This window comes from Cloeon dipterum, chromosome X (assembly GCF_949628265.1).
Source record: "Cloeon dipterum chromosome X, ieCloDipt1.1, whole genome shotgun sequence".
NCBI lineage: Eukaryota > Metazoa > Arthropoda > Insecta > Ephemeroptera > Baetidae > Cloeon > Cloeon dipterum.
In genome coordinates this window covers 25631485-25653102 of record NC_088790.1, presented here as the reverse complement: position 1 = coordinate 25653102, position 21618 = coordinate 25631485, and the positions used below count along the sequence as shown (strand labels likewise).

Here is a 21618-nt window from a genome sequence, read left to right as displayed (position 1 = left end):
GATATGCACGAGCTAGATGACGAGGTGGGGGGGGGGGGGTTGAGCGTATCCCAAGACAGGAAACCCAAACTGGAAACCCGAAACCGGAAATATTTTAACCGGTACAGGACCGAACAGATTTTTCAGGTTGTTTGTTTTCAAATAGTAATAATAATTATGCCCCGCAGCAAAAATGAATTATGGCTGAAAATTTTGTTGAATTTCAGGGCGTTTTTTTTGTTTTCGAAATTTTCCACACCAAGGGTTAAAAATTGATGTTTTTCGATATTTTTTGGAATTCTTGCACCTCCAAATCTCGGATTCTGACCCTCAGAATTTCAAAAACTACCCTCCGATAGAATTGTCTCGACCCAAACTAACCAGTAAAGTATTTAAGGGGTGCTTACCTTCATCCCCTTTCAACCCCAATTGACCAGTTGCATAAACCCTTAGTTATTGAAGCTGCCAACAGATGGCGCAACCACAGACTTTCTTAAAAATTTTGTTTTAAGCGGTTTTAACGCATTTCCGCTGCGATTTCAGACTCAATCTAGCTATATTGCTTTTTTTAATTAATTTGCTATTTTTTGACGTGCTGAAAACCAAAATCGGTTCAGCCATTCGCCGTAGAAACGTTGGAAAATATTTTTTTATTTCAAAAAATAGTTTTTACGATTCTACGGCGATTGGCTGAACCGATTTTGGTTTTCAGCACGTCAAAAAATAGCAAATTAATTAAAAAAAGCAATATAGCTAGATTGAGTCTGAAATCGCAGCGGAAGTGCATTAAAATCGAAAGTCTACGGTGGCGCCATCTGTTGGCGGCTTCGAACACTTAGGGTTTATGCAACTGGTGAATTGCTGCAATTTTGACAGTAAAAATTTTTAATTATGCTTCCTCTGGGCTTCATACTTTAAACTATCAAAACCTAGAAATAGGCAGAAAGATTTTTTCCGGAACTTGAGTTACAGGATGGAAAAATCTGTTCTTGAATACGCTCTGGGGGGGGGGGGGTCTTTGGCATCTCTGCGGATTGTAAGTATATTATTATTATTAATATTCTCTGAGGGCTTGGAAGAACTCTACTTGGACTGACTTAGACGCAAGTTCTACGACTGGCACGGTTTGTTGGTATTTTTTAATACATGTATATCATAATATATTTTTAGACAATGACTATTGTTATTGATCGCGTCTCCCACGGCTACAGGTAAAGACAGCGCCGGAAGTACTTTTTAAAAAATATGTAAACGGCGATCACTGCGTAGTGGAGTATTAAAACGATGATCACTCCGACGTAGAAGAAGAGCTGCCGGAATCGGTCGGGCAGCGGCAAAACGTACACCGTTGCTCTTTGAGTCTTCAAATCTGCACAAAGATCGCAATCAGTTTACACTTCTTGTGATCACGGTGAAAATGCTGATTTTGCTGTAAGTACGCATGCGTTATGAGTACGTGCAATTCGCAAGATCTGTTATGGAACGCGAAAAAAATCTCTGCGAATTTTCTAGTCACGATTATGATTTTTACATATTATGTTGATAAGGACATCAAAAACACATTCCTTGAAGGTTTATTAAATTTATTAGAATTCGAAAAATTGCGGTAGCATTTTTTAGCAAATAAAGAAAACTTCATTTTTTTTTTAAATTTGGACCGTCTATATCTCACGACCTATTTCAGATCTCATCTTGACGAAGAAAAAACGTATTAAATTCGTTTTAATTAAAATTTCCGTTGAGATTGGGCACATTTTGGCCATCTCAAATTTTAAAAATTCCGTTTAATGAAATGAAATAGGCATGCGGGAGGTTATTGAATTCTTTAACCCAATTTAGTGACCTTGAAGTTTAACCTACAAAGTTGGTCATTGTGGGGAAGTTGATGGACGTTAAATTTAGAATAATTTTGTCATCAAATTTCTGTGTTTTCCTCAAACAGAACTTACGTTACAATTTTCCGAAAAATTACACTTTTTCAAAAATTGCAAACTTTGAGCCCCCGTAAAATGAGAAATTTTCGGAATTTTTAGTTACATAGGTACCCTAGAGCAGCATTCTATACCAAATTTCATCAGGATCTGAAGATGAAGGCCTCATGCCAAGGATGGTTCAAGTCTATTTAGAGCATTAAGCGACAATATTTTGAGAAAAAAGTAATCTAATTTTAAATAACCTTAATTTTAGAGTTAATTAAAACTGTCTGACATTAAAATTGTTCCTCATCAAACAATTAAAGGGGTAAATTTATAAAATACGGTCCGAAATTCACTAAAAACCATGAGCTATACTGGTAATTAAAAAATAACGATTCAGTATTAAAATTAATTCCGTAACTGACGGCTTAAATAAATAAATGAATGCAAATACTCACTAATAGCTGCGGCAGCAAAGCCAATCTCGGTTGTTCCCATGCGGTATGAGCAGGTTGGCACCATAATTTCATTAATGACTTGGAACTGGTCTAGTTCCAGTTCGATGGGGTCGATCAGCACCTCAGTCCTGCCCAGACGTTGGCCTTGAACGATGCTGAGATGAACGGCAGTATGCTCGTGACCAGAAAAAATTAAATTCGGCTCAAACTTTTCAATCAGCTGAAAAAAATCATTTATTAAATAAATTAAAGTTTTAAAGTGGAATGATAGTGATTTATTATTTAAAAAAAATGATAATTAACGAAATGCTGAACCTAATAACTGACCAATTTTTTTCATGTACTTCTGACCAAAAATGGCCCAAAATCCAGAATTTTACTGGTTAACGCCCTCTTTTTTTAGCAAAGGAAATTAATTAATTCCGAGGTAAGAAAAATTATGAAAATTTAATGGTGAGAAGATAAAAAATAGTTCTTTTGAGCCTTGAAAGTTTGTTTTTATTATTTTTCAAAAATTGCAGATTTTTTAAAGGGGTCTGAGTTTGGCTCATTAAATTCCCCAGTTCTAAGAAGCGTCAAAAATCTGATTAAATTTCTAGTTTTTTCCTATTGTCTGAAAATTCCAACTGGCCGTTAGAGGACTTTTATATTTGTTTTTTTTGGGGAAAAATAAAACCCCTTAAATTTAAGTTAATTTATTCAAAAATCATCTCAGAAAAATTATTTTTTCATTTTAACAATTTCTAGGATTTTCAGAGGTTATAGGGTATACTCACATGATCTATAAAAGGACTAGGGTGGGTGAGCAAGGGCAGGTGGCTGAGCAAAATTTTTGTCTCATTCTCCGAGAGCGGCAATTTGTTCTTTGGGAAATGGTAACGCATTCTGTTGACCTAAAACAATTCATAAAAAAAATCCACCCCACCTCAATAAATCATCACCGAACCTTGTAAAAAACGATTCCTTTGACTCGCACGACATCTGGCTGCCCAAAATACTGATCAAAGTGTCTTATTTTCTGGTGAGTGATCGGATCTCCTTCTCCCCCGATGTCATTGTCCCCAGGAAGGATAATAAAAGGGATGTCAGACTCGGGGAACACCCATTTAAATCTGTCGACGTATCGCTCGAATTCATCTTCGGACGCAGTGCTGCCCTCGTCCAACAAGTCTCCGAGGAATATTACTGCGTCTGGACGAACGTGACCCATGGCGTAAGAAAATGTACGTTTGATGTACCTGAGAGTAAGGAGGGTGATTTTAATAACACAAATAAATTTATCATCAACCTGTATACCTGTCACTGTCCCAAATGCTGCCTATGTATCGAGCTGCATTTTCGTGCTCCTCCCCGATGAGCTGCGGGTCTGCGACGAAAAGGAGCTTGACACACTCCTCGTCCGCGGTTTGGTCTGCACACTCGACTCTTATCCATGACAAAGTTTGCAGGAAGTACGTGAAAAACTCAACTGAGATCAGGCTAATAAAGATGAAGCCGAAAAACAGCTTCTTCTTTCTCCTGAAAAAATGATTTTTCGCGAATGTTAAATTCATCTTGCCATCTTGCATAATACCATTAGTAATGATTAAAGCAAGCATAAATCTTATCACCTTATCGTATTATCTCCCATGAAAAAAGATAAAAAGCCATAAAATCAGGTGTTTGGAAATTAAATACTGTTTTTGTTCAAATGAACAGGAAATTCATGCCAGTCTTGAAAGTAAAGTAACGAATGTATGAAGAATTTTTATGTTGAAGTGGACGCCATTCATTCAAAGGACTTCACACTATGCACAATGCATGCACTTTAAACTTTAAAGGAACGAATGAATGCATAATGCATATCTTTTTGTCTGACAAACGGGTCGATAAAGTTAGAACATGACACGAAAGTGACTTGAAAATGCACCTGTGCAGCAAAAACCTCGACAGCTTTAACTTCATTACGTTCGAGTAGCGTTGTCAGGTTCGACCTGACCCGAAATTGAGTAGATTCCATGCACTTTGTTCAGTTAATTTAGAGGGCAATCATTTTCGACGGGCAGATTTCAGATTTGCGCTGGAGCGAATGCGAAGGAGGTGTGTCAGGGTCACATGGGTTTGTAAACACCGCCCACTGCAGCCCAGCCGGTTTAAAATCAGCTCAAAATGAGAATAACCGGTTTTTGTAAATTTTATCCTGGAAAATTCTTGACTTAAATAGTAAAGTTACACGAATTATGAATTATTATTTTAAATTTTAATATAGATGACTGAATAAAAAGCCAAAAACTGTTTGTGAATTGTATTTTATGTTGAGAATCACTGTTTGCGAGATGTTATAAAAACCGGTTTGAAGCACAGGCCAAAACCGATCACCGGCCCTTTGACCCTCCGACGTCCAGAATCCAGCTCAAAGCGCTTTAAATTTATTTTGTGTATCGAAGCAAGAAGCTAGCTTGGCGTCCCTCGACAGTTCGCAATCATGATGTGACATCGGTGCCACCGTAACCGACTGAAAACAACGACTATAAAATCTATCTAGTCAATAAAAGGCAGGCTATTTCATTGAACCATGAACCTCGGCGGCACGGTGAAGATTAACAAGGTCGGTGTGTGCATCGTCACCATCTCGTTCCTGCTGTTGTTTATCTACATTTTCATCGGTCACCCGGACGACACAAACAGCAGCAGGTTGCTGGCCACCCCCGATGAGGAAAACAGGGTTAACATGAAGGCCCTCTTGGTGGCTGCCAAGGAGGTGGGAAACGAGAAACTGCAAATATCTATCAAAACAAATTCATTTGCTGTTATGATTTTAGGTCGCCGAAAAGGGAGGACAACAGGTTAGGAGCGCTAGGAAACTTGCCGATATGCACATTCAGAGCAAGGGCAAGACGAAAGAAGGGGTCAACGACCCTGTTACCGACGCCGACTTCAAATCGCACTGTGTCATGTACCATGGGTTGAAGAAAAAGTTCCCAAAATTAAAGGTACGTCCGACTTTCTGATGAATACGGATGGAAAAATTAATTTTGGTTTTCTCTAGGTGATTTCTGAGGAGCATGACACCAATGAATGCAATACCCCTCCTTCTCTTGACGTCGTGGACGTGGAGGGACAAACGTTGCCTGATTTAATGGTGGCTAATGAAGATGTCACTATTTGGATCGACCCCCTAGATGCTACAAAAGAGTTTACAGGTTTACTTGGAACACAATATTCGATACATACAGATGTAAATTAACGAAATACTTCATTAAAAATTCCGGAATTTTTGTACTGGTCGCAGGATTTCATCCAAACACTTCATTCATTTGCACCCTCCATGTTTATTTGATGGGAAAGAGTCGAAAAAATCGCCTAATTCAGAGATTCCGTGCCTGCCGATTTTATTGAAAACTAAAAATGTGATTTGACGAGTCGTTTTTTTTTTAATTTTACACACTTCTTGGGTTGAGGATTTTTGTATTTATTTGCAGAAAACCTTCTCCAATATGTGACAACGATGGTGTGCGTGGCCGTGAAAGGCAAACCGATTATCGGCGTGATCCACTTTCCTTTCGCCGAGCCCCAAGTGACTTACTGGACCTGGGGAAATGTGGCGCGGTCTGAAAGTGTCAAGAAGCTGGCTCGCACAAAGGTGAGGCAAAGTTGCTACGCCTCCTTGAAAGGTTTTAAAATCGTTTCACGTGTTTGCAGCCCAATGTGGAGGCGCCGAATATTACGGTTTCCATGTCGCACACGGGTGAAGTGCAAAAGTTGGCGCAAGTTGCTTTTGGTCCGAATGTGAAGATCACCAAAGCAGCTGGAGCTGGTGAGTTTTATTCTTCTAGAATGTTTTTATCTGGTTATAGTAATAAAAAGTTTATTAAAAAATGTTTTTTGGCCCTTCAGGCAGTTAAGCACTATCTAACTTCACGTTTAAAATTTTATCAGCCGCGTCAGCAGAGTTGCATTTGCTTACCACTTAGTTTTTTTATTACCACTGGTGTTTACCGCTCAATTTTTACTAATTTCTAGCGCAAGAAATGAATTTATTCCATATTCCCCATGTGAAAATCCAAAATTTGTGGTTGGAGTGGTCAAAATGTCCTCTACTGTGCAGATTTATTTTCAATTGCCATTTTCTGCCTCCATTTCTCCAAAAATTTATCTCTAACAATTTTTCAAGTAGAGGTCATTAGCTAATAATTAGAAAATTATTGAAACTGAGTTGCAAATGCAAACATTACCCGCAAGAAAATTGTAGCCAGCTGCTGTCTTAAATCTCGCGGTTTAGACCTCTTTCAATGATATAATTATAAATAATTATGTTCCCTCTTGAGTGAAAACAAAAAATATTTTGTTTTCAGGCTACAAAGTGATGGAGGTTGTGAAAGGAAACGTAGATATTTATCTACATTCGACAGCTATTAAGAAGTGGGACGTGTGTGCCGGTAACGCCGTGATTAACTCCGTGTTGGGCGTGATGACTGACTTGAAGGGCAACAAGCTTGACTATTCTTCCGAAGCTGGCGCCCTCAACAATGGAGGCATTTTCGCCGCTGTGTCCGAAGCCGATCTCTTTCTCGATAAAATTACAAATCCAAGTCTTTAAGTAACTAACATTCCTCTTTAACTGTTCATGTAACGTTAATGTGACGCCATTTCCATTTTTGAAAAAGAAAGAAATAAGAATAAAACATGGATTCATCATTGATTTTAGCTAAAATCCGTTTGTTTTTTAATTTCTGGAAACGAGCTAACCTGTATGTACATTCTTTTATACAATAAATAATGTGGAAAACTCTATCCTGTCACAACAGAAACGATCAAAACACAGGCATACTACGCTGGAGAACGACGTCAAACTGAAAAAGTGACTAGTACACCTTGCACTAATTTAAAAACAGCAAAATATTTTGATAGCACACAAAATCTGCAAGTTGAGCAACAAACATGGTTAAGAAAATTGTGAAAAATGGCTGAGGGCAAGATTGCATCCGGTTTCCACATCTTGGGAGTTTGATTTTAAGAGATTTTGGTAGATTCCAATTGCTGAGAGTTATACTGACTGCAGGTGGTCTCCAAAAAAGCCACTTGTTAATGATATTGTTGCGTCGATAGTTAATTCTTCAACCTGAAACACAATAACAAGCACAAATTTATTGAAAATTGATCATAGAAATGATTTTAAAAATTCTCTTATAAAATTTAAGATATATAAACTTCCCATGCTACGAAAAAAAAACAAGAAAAATATTAAAAGCATGGTTAGTAATGTGTGAAGTAGCAATTATTATGGAATGATTTGAGACTTGAGACATCTATCACATAGCTAATATTAAGATCAGAAATTTAGACAAATGTTTTGAATCGTATGAAAACCCATCCAATTACCGTTGAGTCACTATTGCTGACAGCCTCCGAGATGACCTCCTCAATTTCACTGGCGCTGGCCGCAGCTTGCCTTGACTCCTTTGGACTCAAGGTGGCTGACGACTGAAAATCTTCTTCATAGTTTTCCAGAGAATCTGCTGGAGACCCTAAATAGAGCACAGTTGGCATGAGATTTTTATATTTTTTAAACACAAAAAAGCCGTACCGGTTTCTGTCAAAGATTTGTGCTGCTCAGTCGACGGCACTTCGGATGGAGGTTTGAGCATAGAAGCAGGCTCTGTGAGCCCAGGGGATAATCTGAAACATTCATGGTTTTAAAGTAAGTCTCGCCTCGCAGGCGAAAAATAATATGTTGCTGTGGATTATGATTTTTAATTAAATTTAAAATGGTGCGGTAAAAACTTTACTCTTATTTTCTCATTTTTTTCTGGCAGACTAGAGCTTTAGAAGTTGAAAAATTTATTTTTAATGTAAATTTAAAATAAAATTCGTAAAAATCTAACAATAAAAGTGGTGCCAATTGGGCTGTTGGTTAGGTTAGCTCTGTGTACTTTTTCAGAGGGAAAACTATGAAAAAAATATTTGTCTAAAAACTGGTTTAAATAAATGTTATCAAAACTATTAACACGATACCAGTTAGTTATATTATGACTCCAAATTCCCCATTATTTTCACATGGACCTCCTTGCTTACTTTTAAATTTCCTCATTCCCTTCTTTATTGTAATGATGGCAAAAAAATGCTTGATCAAAGATCAAACACGTTTTTAAAAGCATAACAGTAAAACAAACTCTTAAGTTTTTTCCTGAAATTACATTCAAATTGCAAAAGGGGTTTGAATTTGTTAAATTTCTTATTAAAAAAATATCAAACCACAATAACTTAAAATTCATTTTTAATTTTCGATTTAATGTTGAATAAAATTTAATAATTAATATATATGTACAAACACCCTGTGCAATTTTCTTTTTTAAAAAATAAATATCTTATAGACTTCTGATAACAATTTCGCGTAATTTAAGTTGATTTTATGGCATTTTCGGGAAAATTTATTCTTATTTCCAATTGCTCCGCGTTATTTTTTGCTTTGGTCACGATTTGAGAATTTAAGACAACCGACCATTTATTCTTTATTCCTGTGCGTCTAATATAAATAATAGCTTTACGTAATCTCGGTAGTTATTACTGCATGAATTACGCTATTTAGATATAATTAGGCAACAGCTAAAGAGCCTCTAAAAATATCTTCAGAGCGCAAAAAAATGGATTTTTTCATTTTTCCCCTTCGGAAATCTAAAACTTGCGGCTGGAGTAGTCAACATTTCCTCTACTGTGCAGATTTTTTCTATTAAATTGCCATTTTCTGCCTCAATTTCTCCAAATATTTCTGACAAATTTTCAAATCGTGGTCATTAGCTAATAATTAGAAAATTATTGAAAATTGAGGTCCAACTATTGCCTGCAAGAAACTGGTTCAAATTTAAAAAAGCCACCTTTTTTACCACTACATTTTTTTTTAAATGCGGGGTTTATGCAATCCAGGATACTATTGGCATGAAACGTCCTAAGATACCGAAATTTGATTTTTCAAACTTGTTGGCACTAGATAATGTTAAATAAAGGTATAAATTAAATTTAAGCCATGACGGACGTTTTTTACCAATTGAATTAAATAATCAAATTAAAATGACTCAATCTTTTGTTTATTTTTAGTGCCAAAATTATTTACTAAGATTATTTGAAGGAATTTAAACAGCAGCTCACCTTTCGTTGTTGATTTCGAGTTTCTTGACTGCGCAGAGCACAGTCTCCTGCGAGTTATTGCTGCCGTTGACCAGCTTGGCTACTTCAGGAAGAGGCGACTCCTTTTCAAGCACCTTCGGACTCGAGTCATCACTCCCTGAGAGGTCGTGGCTCTTGGACGGAGAGGTCTTTGCAGACAGGTCACCATTGGTTTTGGTGAAGGTCTGGTTGGCTGGCGGCTTCTGGACTTCGGGGCTGCTGTGCTGCTTTATCAAGTGCGCAAGGAGCGGCTTTCTGCACTTTCCATTTTCGTCTGCTATGCCCAACTGCTTGGACAGGTCTTCCCTGGTGCTGGCGAAGAAGTTGACTCCGCAGGCGGCAATCGGCTGGAAGTAACCATCGGCGTAGCCAAGACTGTAGAAGTCGAGGAAGTCCTTGACCAAACTGGCCACGATCAAGCCTTCAGAGCTGCTTAAATATTCTTGCAGTTGCGTTCGGACAGACTGCTTCTGCAATGCAAACGAAACAATCAACTAAAATTATAATAATCAACAAAAATTATAAAATTCGTACCTGTGGGTTCAGCTGATTATCCAAAGTTTGAAAAATTTTGGCCCGGAGCTGCGCCTGGGAAAGACAATAAATATTTTTGTTTAATAATTTCCATTGCACCTGTGACTCATTTATTTTAGACCTTACCCGCATTTTATACAAGTATCCCTCCTCCTCGAGGTTTTTGGACACTAGCTCCAGAAGTTCGGGGTCTGCGTCGGCAGACATTGCGTCAAACTGGACGAAAGCTCGGACAGAAACGGGACAACCGCATATCACTCGGCCTTCACGACGGTTTGTTTTGTTGTTGCCTCTGACAGACTAAGGAAAGGAGAGTAAAGAGTAAACGTAGGATATGCGAAGCCCCGCGTAGAGTCACCAAAAGAGGAGAAGGAGTGGGGATGAACATCGTTTGTTCGCTGGTTGTTCATCCCCATTCCTTCTCCTCTTTTGGTGACTCTGGGCGGGGCTTTGCATCTCCTACCTTTACTCTCCTTGTGACAGACAGGAATGCAAAGCAGCGCGATTGGCTTTCTTTAGCTTGTTGGCTTGTGCGCCGAACATTGCATTGTACAGAGGCAGAAAAGCAGTTTCAATAAATGCCAAGAGATGGCAGACGCGTGCGCCAAATACCATGTTTTGCGGGAGAAGCGCGCCAATTGGGCGGGGGGAAATTCTTATAGGTTTAGTTACGCAGATAAATAACGTATGTTACTGCAAAATCCTGGAAAATTCTTGCTGCCAATGCATGAATGAACTCGTCCCTTGGGATTCAGTTGAAGCTAAAATTGAGCTAAGTAGCCATGCAAATTTTTTAGATGAATGTCTGTAAAGTTAGCCTGCTTTTCAAATGGTGAGGACTGTCTCCTTATTTGAAATCCTATTTTATTTCACGACAAAGAGTTTCCTTAAAGGGTTTCATACGCTTATTGACAGATCTTGACAAGAGGAATCGAAAATGTAATCATCAAGCGCTGGAAATTTTGGAGAAAATTTAATTCTTACTGTATATTGAGGTCCTTTTTTGATTATTGCAAATTGTTTAACAAATTTAATTGTTTATGGTTCAACTGCTTATTACATCCAACAATTCAAATTATTTTCAACTGTTGTCCTGCTTCAATCCACTTTAAATAATTGAAATTATGGAAATTATTACAAACGCAATCTTTTTAAAATTAAATTATTACAAATTCAATGTTAAAAATAAAATTCAGTTTTCTCTTATTAAAATTTCAAAAAGATTATTTATTTTACACTTACAATATTCAAAATACATAGAAAAATATGGCAACAGAATTGTGTACGAACACGAAATGTAAAAATTGATTGGAATTTGTGAGATTTAGAGCCAGAAGGACTGCTCTGTCGCTTCCAGACCCTCTTGTTTCAGGCGGCTCAGCATGGTCAAATAGATGTCTTGCGAGAAAGGCAGCACGTTTCCTCTCGTTTGAATTTCACCTGGAATTGATGCATTTATTTAAAATTCGATTAACCTCTAAGCAGAATTAAGTTGTTTACCATCGAGAACCATTTTCGCGGCAATTGCAGCTGGGTAGCCAACGGTTTTCGACATGGCAGAGTAGCCTCCAGCATCTCCGTACGAAACCACGTTGATGCCTCTGATCTCTCTTTTGCCGTCAGGCCACAAGATGCCGATTTCGTGACGAAGAATAACTATATCTCTTTCATCTTTTTCTAAAATAAATAATACAAATAAAATTTGATAATTTGCCAAAAAAATTAATTACCTAGCTGCAACTTTTTGGCCAAAAAGTGACTGAGCGTATCAATTGGCGTTTCCTTCTTGAGCACTAGGTCATCAGACAAAAGACCGAGCCGCTCAACCGCCTCCAGTCTGTGGTGAGAGCGGCCTACTCTCTCGAAAATCGCCGTCTTCAGGTTTTCATAGAAAATGTCGATCTGTGGCAGCTCCATCAGGGTGGTCACCAGTTGGCGCTGAACGAGGAAGACCAATTAAATTTAGAAACAGTTTTAAATCTTTTGAAACGAACCCAGGTGATTTCAGGGCCGTTGGGGTGAAGGGCAGGGTGGTGCTCGAGTCCAAGAAGACCCAACGCCTGCAGCCCCTTCATGGAGTTGGTGAAGCCGGTGAACCTGAGAGTGCCCCTGAACATGGTGTGGGCGCCAGACAGGCCGTAGAGATTTTTGTAGTGGGTAGAGTCCCGGTTGGGGAAGCCCTCCAGGGCGAAGCCAGGCAGGAAGTCCAGCTGCTCAACAGCGTCCATCAGGGCGCCACCAGAAGGTACTTCAATGTGCTGCAAGGAAATTAAAAAAGCTGAAGATCTGATAAGTCAAAATAAAGGGCATCACCTTTCCATTTCTGAGATACTTGGCTCCACTCAGGGTGTTCAACAGAACGCCTCTAGGTGACCATGAAAATTTGTATCTGAAGAAAAAAACCAAATTTAAAAAAAATCCATTTAAAAATTATTAACTGTCAATCCACCTGAGAGGGTTGTCGGAGAATTCAGGTGCAGGCAGCCCTCCGCAGTACGAAATGAAAGACTCAACCTTTCCTCCGGCCTGCTTGACCTCGTTGAAGCACTCGAGGGCGAGCAGGTGGTCGAGCCCAGGGTCGAGTCCCACCTCGTGCACGATGGTGACGCCCTTCTCGACGGCCCTGTCGTGCAGCTCCTGCAGCTGAGGACTGCAGTAGCTGGCGGTGACCATGTGGGTGCCCGAGTCGATGCAGCTCTGCGCCACCTTCGGGTGCAAGCCGTACGGCAGCAGCGAGATGACCAGGTCGGCTGACTTGACCAGGTCGTCCAGCATGTCGGGTCGCTCGACCACGTCCAGGAGGACCGGCTCCACCGAGTTGCCACCGTGCTTTGCAGCCACTTCATCGGCCTCGTCCTTCAGGGCGGAAGCTGAACAAGAATTTTAAAAAAGTTTAAAATTACCAATTCACTAGTTAAGTGTTCGAAGCCGCCAACAGATGGCGCCACCGTATATTTACTTAAAAAAATAATTTAAAGGCACTTCCGCTGCAATTTTAGACTCAATCCTGCAAATTTGCATTCTTCACTTAATTTACTTTCTTTTGACGGGCTGAAAACCACAATCGGTTGAGCCAATCGCCATATAATAGCAAAATATTATTTTTTGAAATTTAAAATCTTTTCCAACGTTTCTAAGGCGAATGACTGGACTGATTTTGGTGTTCAGCACGTCAAAATAAAACTTATAGAGTAAAGAATGCACAGAAGCAGGATTGAGTCTCAAATCGCAGCGGAATTGCCTTAAAATTAAATTTATTACTGAAGTACACGGTGGCGCCACCTGTTGGCTCCTACGAACACTACGGGCTTATACAATTGGTGTATTAGTTACGATACAGCAGTGTAAGAATAAATTTAAATTTATCTAAAATTATTAAAAAAAAAACAGTGAAGATTTTTATTAAATTATTTCTTTTAAGAAGACATTTTTAAGACTTTAATCAAACAAACCACGAAAAAAAGTTATTAAAATTTAAATCCTTATGCAATTTTTTAAATTAACAGTTATTCTTACCCAGGGTGATTTTAATGTTCTTCTCCCTGCTTAGATATTCGACCACAGGTCCGCTGACGAAGCCTGCGCCCAGGATGACCACCCTCTTGGCCGACTCTTCTATGTCTATAGACGACTTGTGCCTGCTCCTGCTGTGAATTTGCGAATTAAACGTTGATGGTTGCCAAGCTCTAAAAATCCGAATGAAAAATCCTTACCACGTGTTTGCATTGCGGAGATCCTGAATGTACTTGAAATTGGGGGTCAGCGCCCCATTACTCGCTATTATGGCCTGCAGGACGAATTTTCAGATTAAAATGAACGATCGAGAGAGATTAAATTTAGTGTTACATTGTGCACAGTATTAGATAAGTTATGCGTCTCTAAAGGCGCAGTGGCGTCAGACTTGAGAATGTCCATTGCGTAGGGCAACAGCAGGTCGCCAAAGAAGTCCGTCGACTCTCGTGGCAACTGGGTGGGCATGTTGTCGATTGAGCAAACCAACACTCCAGGACCTTTAAAGCTGGAAATTGCACATTTTAAAATCATTCCATTTACAATAAAGGTTTTTTTCTAGAGACCGTAAATCTCTTTCAGCCTTAAATGCAGAAATAAAGTGTCACCTTTGAGTTTCCTTGTTGCGGTCAGCGTCGTAGAGGCAGAACGGCGTGTCAATAGTTGTGCATTCGTTCATGAACTCGATGGAACCACCGGGATCTGCGGAGATATCACAAATGGCAAGCATCCGGTGCGGCAGGGCGGGCGCCCCCACCGAAATGGGCAGCCAGGGTGTGTGTGCAGGGCGGAGGAGGTGTTTGGCGTCCGGCAGGGTGAGCAGTTTTGGACTCCCGACAGCCCAGTAAATGCCGTTCACAATCACAGAAGCATAAGGAGCGATCTGACAGAAAGATTAATTTTTATAAATTTGTTTATAAATAAATTTCAATTTACAGTTTTGCTGAAGGTAGAGATGTATCTCTCAGGGTACTGGTCGTACTCCTTGGCATCAAAGCCGCCGCCACCCTCCTTCCGCTCCAAATGGTCGTGTCGGCTAACCTCGCAGCCGTAAATTTTGTTTGTGGCTGAAATTTTTTGTTAATTGGGTGAGGGAATTCAACAAATTAAGATAATAATAATCACCTCCATGTTCAGCAACCTTCCTCAAATTGGTAGGGGTAACATACTCAAATGGTAGCTCTTGGAATACTTCTTGCGCTCCTTGGCTGACGTTGCCACTGCCCGTGAAGATGAAGGTCAGCGGCCCAACTGACCTTGGCATCATGCCCAAAGAAATTTCGTAGCCAGCATCTCTTATTGCCTGAAACGGATATACATCGTGAGTGTTTTAAATAAGTTTCCAATAGGTCAAATCTGAAGAAATGGCTGATTTCTAGGACTGAGTACCTAAAATAGCGAATTAATTAAATTCCCGCATCGGAAATCGATTTTAATTACTTCAGTTGGTTCAACTAATTATCTAAGACACGTTGCCAACGAGAAAATCGTGTAAACTAGTTCCCGTGATTTTTAATTGCGACCCTGGATAATTAAACAGTCATGAAATTTGTATTTTAATTTATTTAGTATTAAAGGAAGTGGACCAAAACACTGAAAAAATCTACAATTTGCAATTAAATCTTTTTTCCTCTCAAAACTGTCAACATTTTCGCTCTCTGGAAAAAATTTAGACCTTTAAAATAAAAATATTTCTGACTTTCCGTTTAATTTTTGTGTTTCAGAAACTAAAAATGTGGAGATTCAAAAAGTCAAAAATTAAATAAAATTTAAAAATTAATGCCAACTAATGGGCCGGGAAAACCAACTAAAATTCCAAAGTTTATAAATTAGAAATAGAAAATATATTTTTTATGTAACGGAAAGGGAACGAACGGACAAGACCTATAAGATTTTTGGTTTGTTCCAATTAAAAAAGTTAGTTTTTAAATCAAATATTTTGATTCAAATTTTATGTCATTGCATTATTTTAAAATACCTGTCTTGCCATGAAGGAGCTCCTGTAGTTGTGTGCCGGCCCGACGTGCATGAAGGGCGTGTGGTGGCCGAGGGCAAGCAACCTGAGTCCCAATCCGTGCAGAATGTTGACCATGCCAGCCACTCCGGCGTATTTGCCGAAAGCCACGACTCTCTGGCCGCGATCGTCCATCAGCTTTTCGTAGTCGATCAGGCGGATGTTCTTCTCGAGGCAGGCGTCCAGCAGAGGCATGTTGGCCTCCTGCGCCTTGATCGTGTGCGAGAAGAAGCAGTAGGTGCGGTTCGGCAGCAGCGCGTCCACCGGCACCTGCTTCACGCCGAAGACCACGCTGGCTTCGGAGATGTCCTCCTGGATGACCGCCCCGGCCGACGCATACGCCTGCATCGGGTAGGCACGCCGGTTGGACGGCTGCACGATCACCTGGACAAGCCAAATTTGTTTGAAATCAATTCTGTTATAGGGAAGAAGGAATCAGGATAGCGAAAAGATGAAAAAAAACAGATTAATTAAGTTATATTCTGTTTTTTTCTAATTTTTTTCTCATTGGTTTGATCTTGAAGATTTGCACATCATTGGATCGGCGAAGTCAAGAGTTTTCAGGAAATGTGTGATTCGATTCAACCCTTTTTTGCCTTCGCAGGGCTGTCAGGAACGAGATTTTTCCACATCAGGGTGTTTAGACAGCACCCTGAAGGCCTCCAAAGGGTTGAATTGTACATATTTTGCAATCTTTTGACTTGGCCGATCCAACGGTGTGCAAATCTTGCAAAGCGAACTAATACAGTTCCCGTCAGGCGTCGTTAAAAGTGGCCACACATGGATTTTTAATTAAATCGATCATCGAGGGCTTCCCTGACGCCAGGGCTCGATTTCTTTCATGTTCTAATGGTCTTTTATGACTTCAGGAGTGACACAGAGTTGTGTTTCGAGTTTCGAGGGAAAATATCAACCAATCGTGCAATTTTAATTTGTTTTTCACCCCGCAGGAACACAAGAACACCCTATTTTAAACATTATTGACATTTTTTTTTCAATACAGCAACCTTTCCCATCCTGGAAATATTGACTCATGTTAAGGAACTATTTCAACCCGTTTTTAGAAAAAAATACTGTTGTCAAACATTAAAAAGTTTGATTAATTCCAATTTGAAAGTTTTAGGCTGCTTATTGGGCATTTTTTGTGAATACCGAAAGGCTTGTTTCTACAGATATCACCCCGATTTTCCAGAAAAAAATGCATTAAATTTTTCAACATTGCTAAAAAAAATTGCAAACCATCATATATCTTGTGGGAACACCCATTTATTTTAAGTATGCATTTTTGTACCATTAAATAATTATTTAATTAAGAAAATAAGCAGCAATTGAGATGTTCTGAAATAAAATCTTTTGGTAGTTCAATTAAAATTCAATTCAAAATAATTTTGATTCTTGGTTATTTCTTAAGCAGAAAATCATTTTAAAACCATCGAAATTTTTCTGTCGATTTTGATTGGTTGCTTCGGAACGACTTCCTATACAGCGATAAATTAAAAGTTTTACCTTGACGCCGGCTCTGGTGAGTTGTTTTACATTGGACGGCGACAGCGGAGCTCTTCTCTCCCAGACAGACTGGTCCTCCCGGCGAATTGCCATGACCTTGCCCTGCAGCTCCAACTGAAATAAAAACATACGCACACCATGCAAATACGAAAAACTAAATACGATTTTGATTGATCTCACGTCATGGCGTTGTGTGTAGCGACGAGTGGCAATCAGGAGGACTTTGCGCGAGTGCGCCAGCCGCCACAGCATTTTGGTGATTCTCTCTGTTGATTGCTAAACTACCTGTGAAATTGAAGAAATTGATGCTATAAAAAATAAAAAATCCTCTAGTGTTACTGAATAATCTAGACGATTACCAATAATAGCTTATTAAAGCAGGAAAATAAAATATTTATAAAAAACCTCAATACTTGTGCATGTGATTTACAAATTAATAAATAATATTCTGTTCCGAATTCGCACCTTTCATTTTGTGTGTTCTTCAGTGCATTTCTTCATGGTTTGGTTTTGTACTCACGAGTAAATGGCAGTCTTGCGCACCTTTCCTGAGTGGGAACAGGAAAAAGTTCTGCCCTTTCGGATGGACGTGGACACACAGGAAAACTCGCAACACGCGAATCGCTTCACCACTGCCTGATTGCTCAGTCTGAGGCCAACACAGACACAGATGAGTCTTCTTAGTGCTGGTTGTCTCTCAAGACTGGCTCTGACTTTTCTCCTCAGACGCAGAGGTTCTCTCCTGCACGTCCGAAAGGTTTGGTGACAAAATAGCCAATAGTCGAATCGCGCTATCCTCTAGATGCGCTGCTCATATAATACATAATATTATATATAAATAATAATTATTTATATATAACACATATAATATTATATATTTATCACACAATAATGGAGACGTCAATGTCAACCCTCTAGCGCGTTGTATACATAGGAGTCGGTCAAACAAACATCTACTTTTTTGTTATTGTTGTTTATACAAACAACCAGCCCTGCGCGTCGAATTCTTTGAAATGTACTTGTACCTGCAGGTGGTAAGTCCTTCTTTAAAAATAGTTTCAGATATATTCATGTATTTTATTGTTGTTTGACCTTAGCAAGAATGTACAAGAATAATAATGCAAAACGAGGGTTTCCTGGTAACAACACTTTGTATGGACGTCTGACCGCGTAGAAAAAATTCTCCCTATAGGGAGAATTTTTTCTCGGCCTCTTTTCACATTTCCAAGATAAATGATTTTCGTCTGACAGTACAAGTTGTTTTCATTTAAATCCTGTTGTCAACGATGTTCATTTATCATTGCACAAGTATTGAGTTTGTTTTATTCAAATAAACTTAGTTAACACTCCATTCTTAACAATTATTTATTGCGAAAATTTATTTAATGAAAACACAAATCACCGGGGTTTCGGTTTTTTGTGACACCATTGATTAGATAAAATAATGCCCCAACAATTTAACAGGAAGTAAATTTATCTGCACGCTGATATTTTTTTAATCATAAATTTTATCATATCAATAACTGATTAACCGTTCTGATATTTATTTTGATTTTGTTTTTGTAAAAATCATCAAAATAATAAGAACACATAATATGTGTTTTTATTTCTACTAACAAAAATACAGCATCATCCGAGTTGTTTTTGAAAACGTCCATTGTTAATCCTTGTAAGCAAGATAAGCGTGAACCGTGAACAAATATACAAGCGATAAGAAACGCGCAATTTCATCCAGGGAAATTGAGCGATAAAGCTAGCATGCTCCAATGAACGGCAATAATAATAATAATATAACGCTTCTTTAATATATTTCAATTCGTTCATACCGGCGAAGGTCTTGCAAGTGCAAATTTTATTATTCCCATCGCGAGCTGACATGTGAGAAGAAAGGCCTTGAGTGGTTGAAACCCAAGAGCCAAGATTTTCCACTCGGCGTAATCCAGCTGCAGATTATTAATCGCGGACCCATTGTCGCCGAGTTTTAATTGATACATTTCTTATCTGTCCCGGAAAGACTCCCATTATTTCACGCAATCACTGGTGAACTCCGCATGAATGACAACTTGTTTTTTAAACAATCGCTCAATTCAATGTTAATCGAGTTATCAATGAATTAAATTAAATATGGCGTGCGTGACACTTTTCCAACTGGTGCCAGTGACACTATGCGAACGAGTCTGTCTCTCTACACAATAAAAATTCAAATATATACACGCGCGGATACAATAAAACGCAGGCTGCTGCGATCGGAGCGGCTCCTCAGTGGCCTTGGTCGACCCAGAAATGAACTGGCGACAAGAGCGGCGAGGAAAACAGCGACCACGGAAGAGGAATTTCAGCCTACTTTAAATTACAGTAAAGGAAAATTTAATCCTAACTAAATTGAAATTACAATTCTCCTGAAAAAAATATAAAATTACGGAGAATTATTCCGGTTCTTGCGGCTCTGAGGATTATTGGAGTAGAACAAAACCGTTTTGGTTTCAAATCAGATAGATTTCCTGTTATGAAAAGAAAGTTTTCTTACAAAGAAACCTGCTTGGCGCCAGGGTCCATTTAACCGGGGGCAAGGTAGAAACTGAACTGCGCACGAAACTGCTTCCTTTTTCGCTCCGGAGCAGAGCGCTTTGTGACGTTGTTTACGGACGAGAGGCACGTCTGCAGTCGTCGCGCATATATACGTGATTCTTGTATGTTATATATGAGAGGCTCGCCCCGCCAAGAGACCAATCTGCTCGTCAGCTATAGGCCCACGTCGTATGTTATCTGCAAATTCCGCCTCCCCATTGACCCTGGAAAACGGCAAAATTGCGGCTGCTGCTTGGCAGGTTCAAGGGCGACGGGTCGCCTTTTCGGGCAGCAATGCCGTGGAATTAAAATGAGAATATTTGAGAATGATTCACTTTCTTAAATTAAATATGTTAATATTGTTTGTTCATTTAAATCTAAGGTTTTTAGACGTTTTAATGTTACCCTCCTCTTTACTGCAATACCACAAACGCAATCAAACCACGTTTCCTTTTCCGTTTCAGATAAAAAGTTGATTTTGAGTTTAAAAATCAAATGAAAAATCGTGCAATTTTTATAATTAAAATGATTTAACCAATAATTTCCAAAATTTAAAAGCGTTAAAATTTTAATTTCAAATATCAAATGATTTTTTCCCAATTCATTACACGGCGTATGCATTAGTTGAATAAAAAATTGTTAGCTGCGTTTCCCTGAAATGTACTATCTGCAATTTAAATCTTTAAAATAATTATTTTTCATAACAAAAATTAAACCAACTAATTTCTATTGACTCATTCTGATCAAATTTTAATGATTTTTTAAACTATATTTCAAACAAAGAGCATAAAAACAAATTCATATAACGGGGGGAATAGTTTTACAACATACTCCGTTACTTCTCAGTCAGCAAATTGATCATTGAGACAGGGTTGCCAGATTTATGATACGGGGGTTGCTATCAAAGTGCCGACTAGACGCGCATCATACGATTATTTTTATTAGTCAGCAGGCATAGAAAGCTGGGTCGACCATTTAAAGCCCACGGACGGCTTAGAAAAAATAGTTCTAATTTGAACTTCTTTATAATAAATAAATGTTAATAATAAACTAAATTCTGTTGCTTGCAGGGTGAAGGAGAATTTCGAACTAAATTATTTTTCTAACAAAGCCGTCGGGGGTCGTTCTGGCTAATAAAAATTTGATTGTTATTAAAAATTAATCAAAATTAAACTCACAGTATTTCTGCGCAACCACTTGGAGGCTTAAATTCAACGACGCATCGTACGACAGCGGTGTCAAAGCGCGACTGCCTGCTTCTTTCTCGAGGCCCTTTCTCTCGGCGTCTCGGTATTTGTTAAAGGGAAATGAAAATCCTCTAGCTGCTCGATGATCTGCCTGCAGCCTCTGACTGCGGGAGAGAGAGAGAGAGAGTGTGTGTGTAACCTCTGAGGCCACACCCCCGGGTGATCGCTCTTGACCTCGACAATCCAACTCCCCCTTCCGCACAAACAGGTAACAACACACGCACGTGCGACACGCTGGGTTTTCTCCCAAATAATCCTAAGGCCGGAAATATCAAGGTAGCCGGATTAAATTAGTAAGTATCATATATTTAAAAGGTTGAAACTAATAATAGAGAAAAAATCTGGTCATGAGGGTAAAGCGAGTTAAATAGAAATAAAATATATAGACATAGACACTTTTCATGTCTTATAGTTTTTTATTATATTAGACGAAGCATAAATACACGCAAATCAAATTCACTGTTTTACTTGAAATATAATTATGAATTTTGCTTGACAACCTGCTACTCTAATTGTGAGTTTCAAATGGCCAACGTGATGAACTTATCAATCGTCTAAGTTTATTTTTTCTCTAATTTTATATGATTCACATGATTTTATTTTAATTAACAGCATTAATAAAGCAGAAATTCATGAAAGCTGAGAAAATAGAAAATTAAAAACTCTGTCAACGCAAAACTTTCACTATTGGATCTTTATCGAGGAATGAAATCCTTTCGTAAATGTCGAATGAAACCTTCTTC

At 38.8% G+C, this 21618-nt stretch overlaps 4 protein-coding genes across 5 annotated transcripts; 1 reads left to right on the top strand and 3 right to left on the bottom strand.

The window, feature by feature from the left end:
* Positions 1 to 735: 735 nt before the first annotated feature.
* Positions 736 to 4452, bottom strand: Mppe (Metallophosphoesterase). The gene is made up of 6 exons (XM_065495006.1): positions 4263 to 4452; positions 3650 to 3871; positions 3300 to 3591; positions 3130 to 3246; positions 2354 to 2573; positions 736 to 1348 (listed from the first exon to the last, which is right to left on the bottom strand). The coding sequence occupies exons 1-6, from the start codon at positions 4295 to 4297 to the stop codon at positions 1185 to 1187; spliced, it is 1050 nt and encodes a 349-aa protein (XP_065351078.1). The 5' UTR covers positions 4298 to 4452; the 3' UTR covers positions 736 to 1184.
* A 271-nt stretch (positions 4453 to 4723) lies between these two features.
* Positions 4724 to 7046, top strand: LOC135946169 (putative inositol monophosphatase 3). The gene is made up of 6 exons (XM_065494249.1): positions 4724 to 5093; positions 5155 to 5325; positions 5382 to 5535; positions 5815 to 5975; positions 6035 to 6149; positions 6688 to 7046. The coding sequence occupies exons 1-6, from the start codon at positions 4908 to 4910 to the stop codon at positions 6930 to 6932; spliced, it is 1032 nt and encodes a 343-aa protein (XP_065350321.1). The 5' UTR covers positions 4724 to 4907; the 3' UTR covers positions 6933 to 7046.
* LOC135946170 (uncharacterized) lies at positions 7024 to 10325 on the bottom strand. The gene is made up of 6 exons (XM_065494250.1): positions 10157 to 10325; positions 10031 to 10084; positions 9479 to 9966; positions 7920 to 8011; positions 7715 to 7860; positions 7024 to 7454 (listed from the first exon to the last, which is right to left on the bottom strand). The coding sequence occupies exons 1-6, from the start codon at positions 10235 to 10237 to the stop codon at positions 7380 to 7382; spliced, it is 936 nt and encodes a 311-aa protein (XP_065350322.1). The 5' UTR covers positions 10238 to 10325; the 3' UTR covers positions 7024 to 7379.
* Positions 10326 to 11226: 901 nt separating this feature from the next.
* LKRSDH (lysine ketoglutarate reductase/saccharopine dehydrogenase) lies at positions 11227 to 20951 on the bottom strand. Of its 2 annotated transcripts, none has more exons than XM_065493847.1 (16): positions 20807 to 20951; positions 17241 to 17345; positions 17061 to 17174; positions 15519 to 15938; positions 14666 to 14843; positions 14477 to 14607; positions 14149 to 14423; positions 13877 to 14048; positions 13744 to 13817; positions 13547 to 13677; positions 12480 to 12900; positions 12344 to 12419; positions 12025 to 12288; positions 11761 to 11968; positions 11531 to 11707; positions 11227 to 11470 (listed from the first exon to the last, which is right to left on the bottom strand). In XM_065493847.1, the coding sequence occupies exons 2-16, from the start codon at positions 17310 to 17312 to the stop codon at positions 11355 to 11357; spliced, it is 2829 nt and encodes a 942-aa protein (XP_065349919.1). In that variant the 5' UTR covers positions 17313 to 17345; positions 20807 to 20951; the 3' UTR covers positions 11227 to 11354. The 2 variants fall into 2 exon arrangements, with proteins under 2 accessions (XP_065349919.1, XP_065349918.1); XM_065493846.1 differs by lacking the exon at positions 20807 to 20951 and adding an exon at positions 19588 to 19745.
* Positions 20952 to 21618: the final 667 nt, after the last annotated feature.

Coding starts and splice junctions, on each gene's coding strand:
- LOC135946169 (XM_065494249.1), top strand. CDS start 4,908: ATGAACCTCGGCGGCACGGTGAAGATTAACAAGGTCGGTGTGTGCATC. Junction 5,326..5,381: donor AAAAGTTCCCAAAATTAAAG/GTACGTCCGACT, acceptor GGTTTTCTCTAG/GTGATTTCTGAGGAGCATGA. Junction 5,976..6,034: donor AGAAGCTGGCTCGCACAAAG/GTGAGGCAAAGT, acceptor ACGTGTTTGCAG/CCCAATGTGGAGGCGCCGAA.
- LOC135946170 (XM_065494250.1), bottom strand. CDS start 10,237: ATGTCTGCCGACGCAGACCCCGAACTTCTGGAGCTAGTGTCCAAAAAC. Junction 8,012..9,478: donor CTCGAAATCAACAACGAAAG/GTGAGCTGCTGT, acceptor TGAATGTTTCAG/ATTATCCCCTGGGCTCACAG. Junction 7,455..7,714: donor TCAGCAATAGTGACTCAACG/GTAATTGGATGG, acceptor ATTGTGTTTCAG/GTTGAAGAATTAACTATCGA.
- Mppe (XM_065495006.1), bottom strand. CDS start 4,297: ATGAAGTTAAAGCTGTCGAGGTTTTTGCTGCACAG. Junction 2,574..3,129: donor CTAGTCCTTTTATAGATCAT/GTGAGTATACCC, acceptor GATTTTTTTCAG/CTGATTGAAAAGTTTGAGCC. Junction 1,349..2,353: donor CTTTGCTGCCGCAGCTATTA/GTGAGTATTTGC, acceptor ATCTTTGTGCAG/ATTTGAAGACTCAAAGAGCA.
- LKRSDH (XM_065493847.1), bottom strand. CDS start 17,312: ATGCTGTGGCGGCTGGCGCACTCGCGCAAAGTCCTCCTGATTGCCACT. Junction 17,175..17,240: donor GCTACACACAACGCCATGAC/GTGAGATCAATC, acceptor TTTTTATTTCAG/TTGGAGCTGCAGGGCAAGGT. Junction 15,939..17,060: donor TCACCAGAGCCGGCGTCAAG/GTAAAACTTTTA, acceptor TGGCTTGTCCAG/GTGATCGTGCAGCCGTCCAA.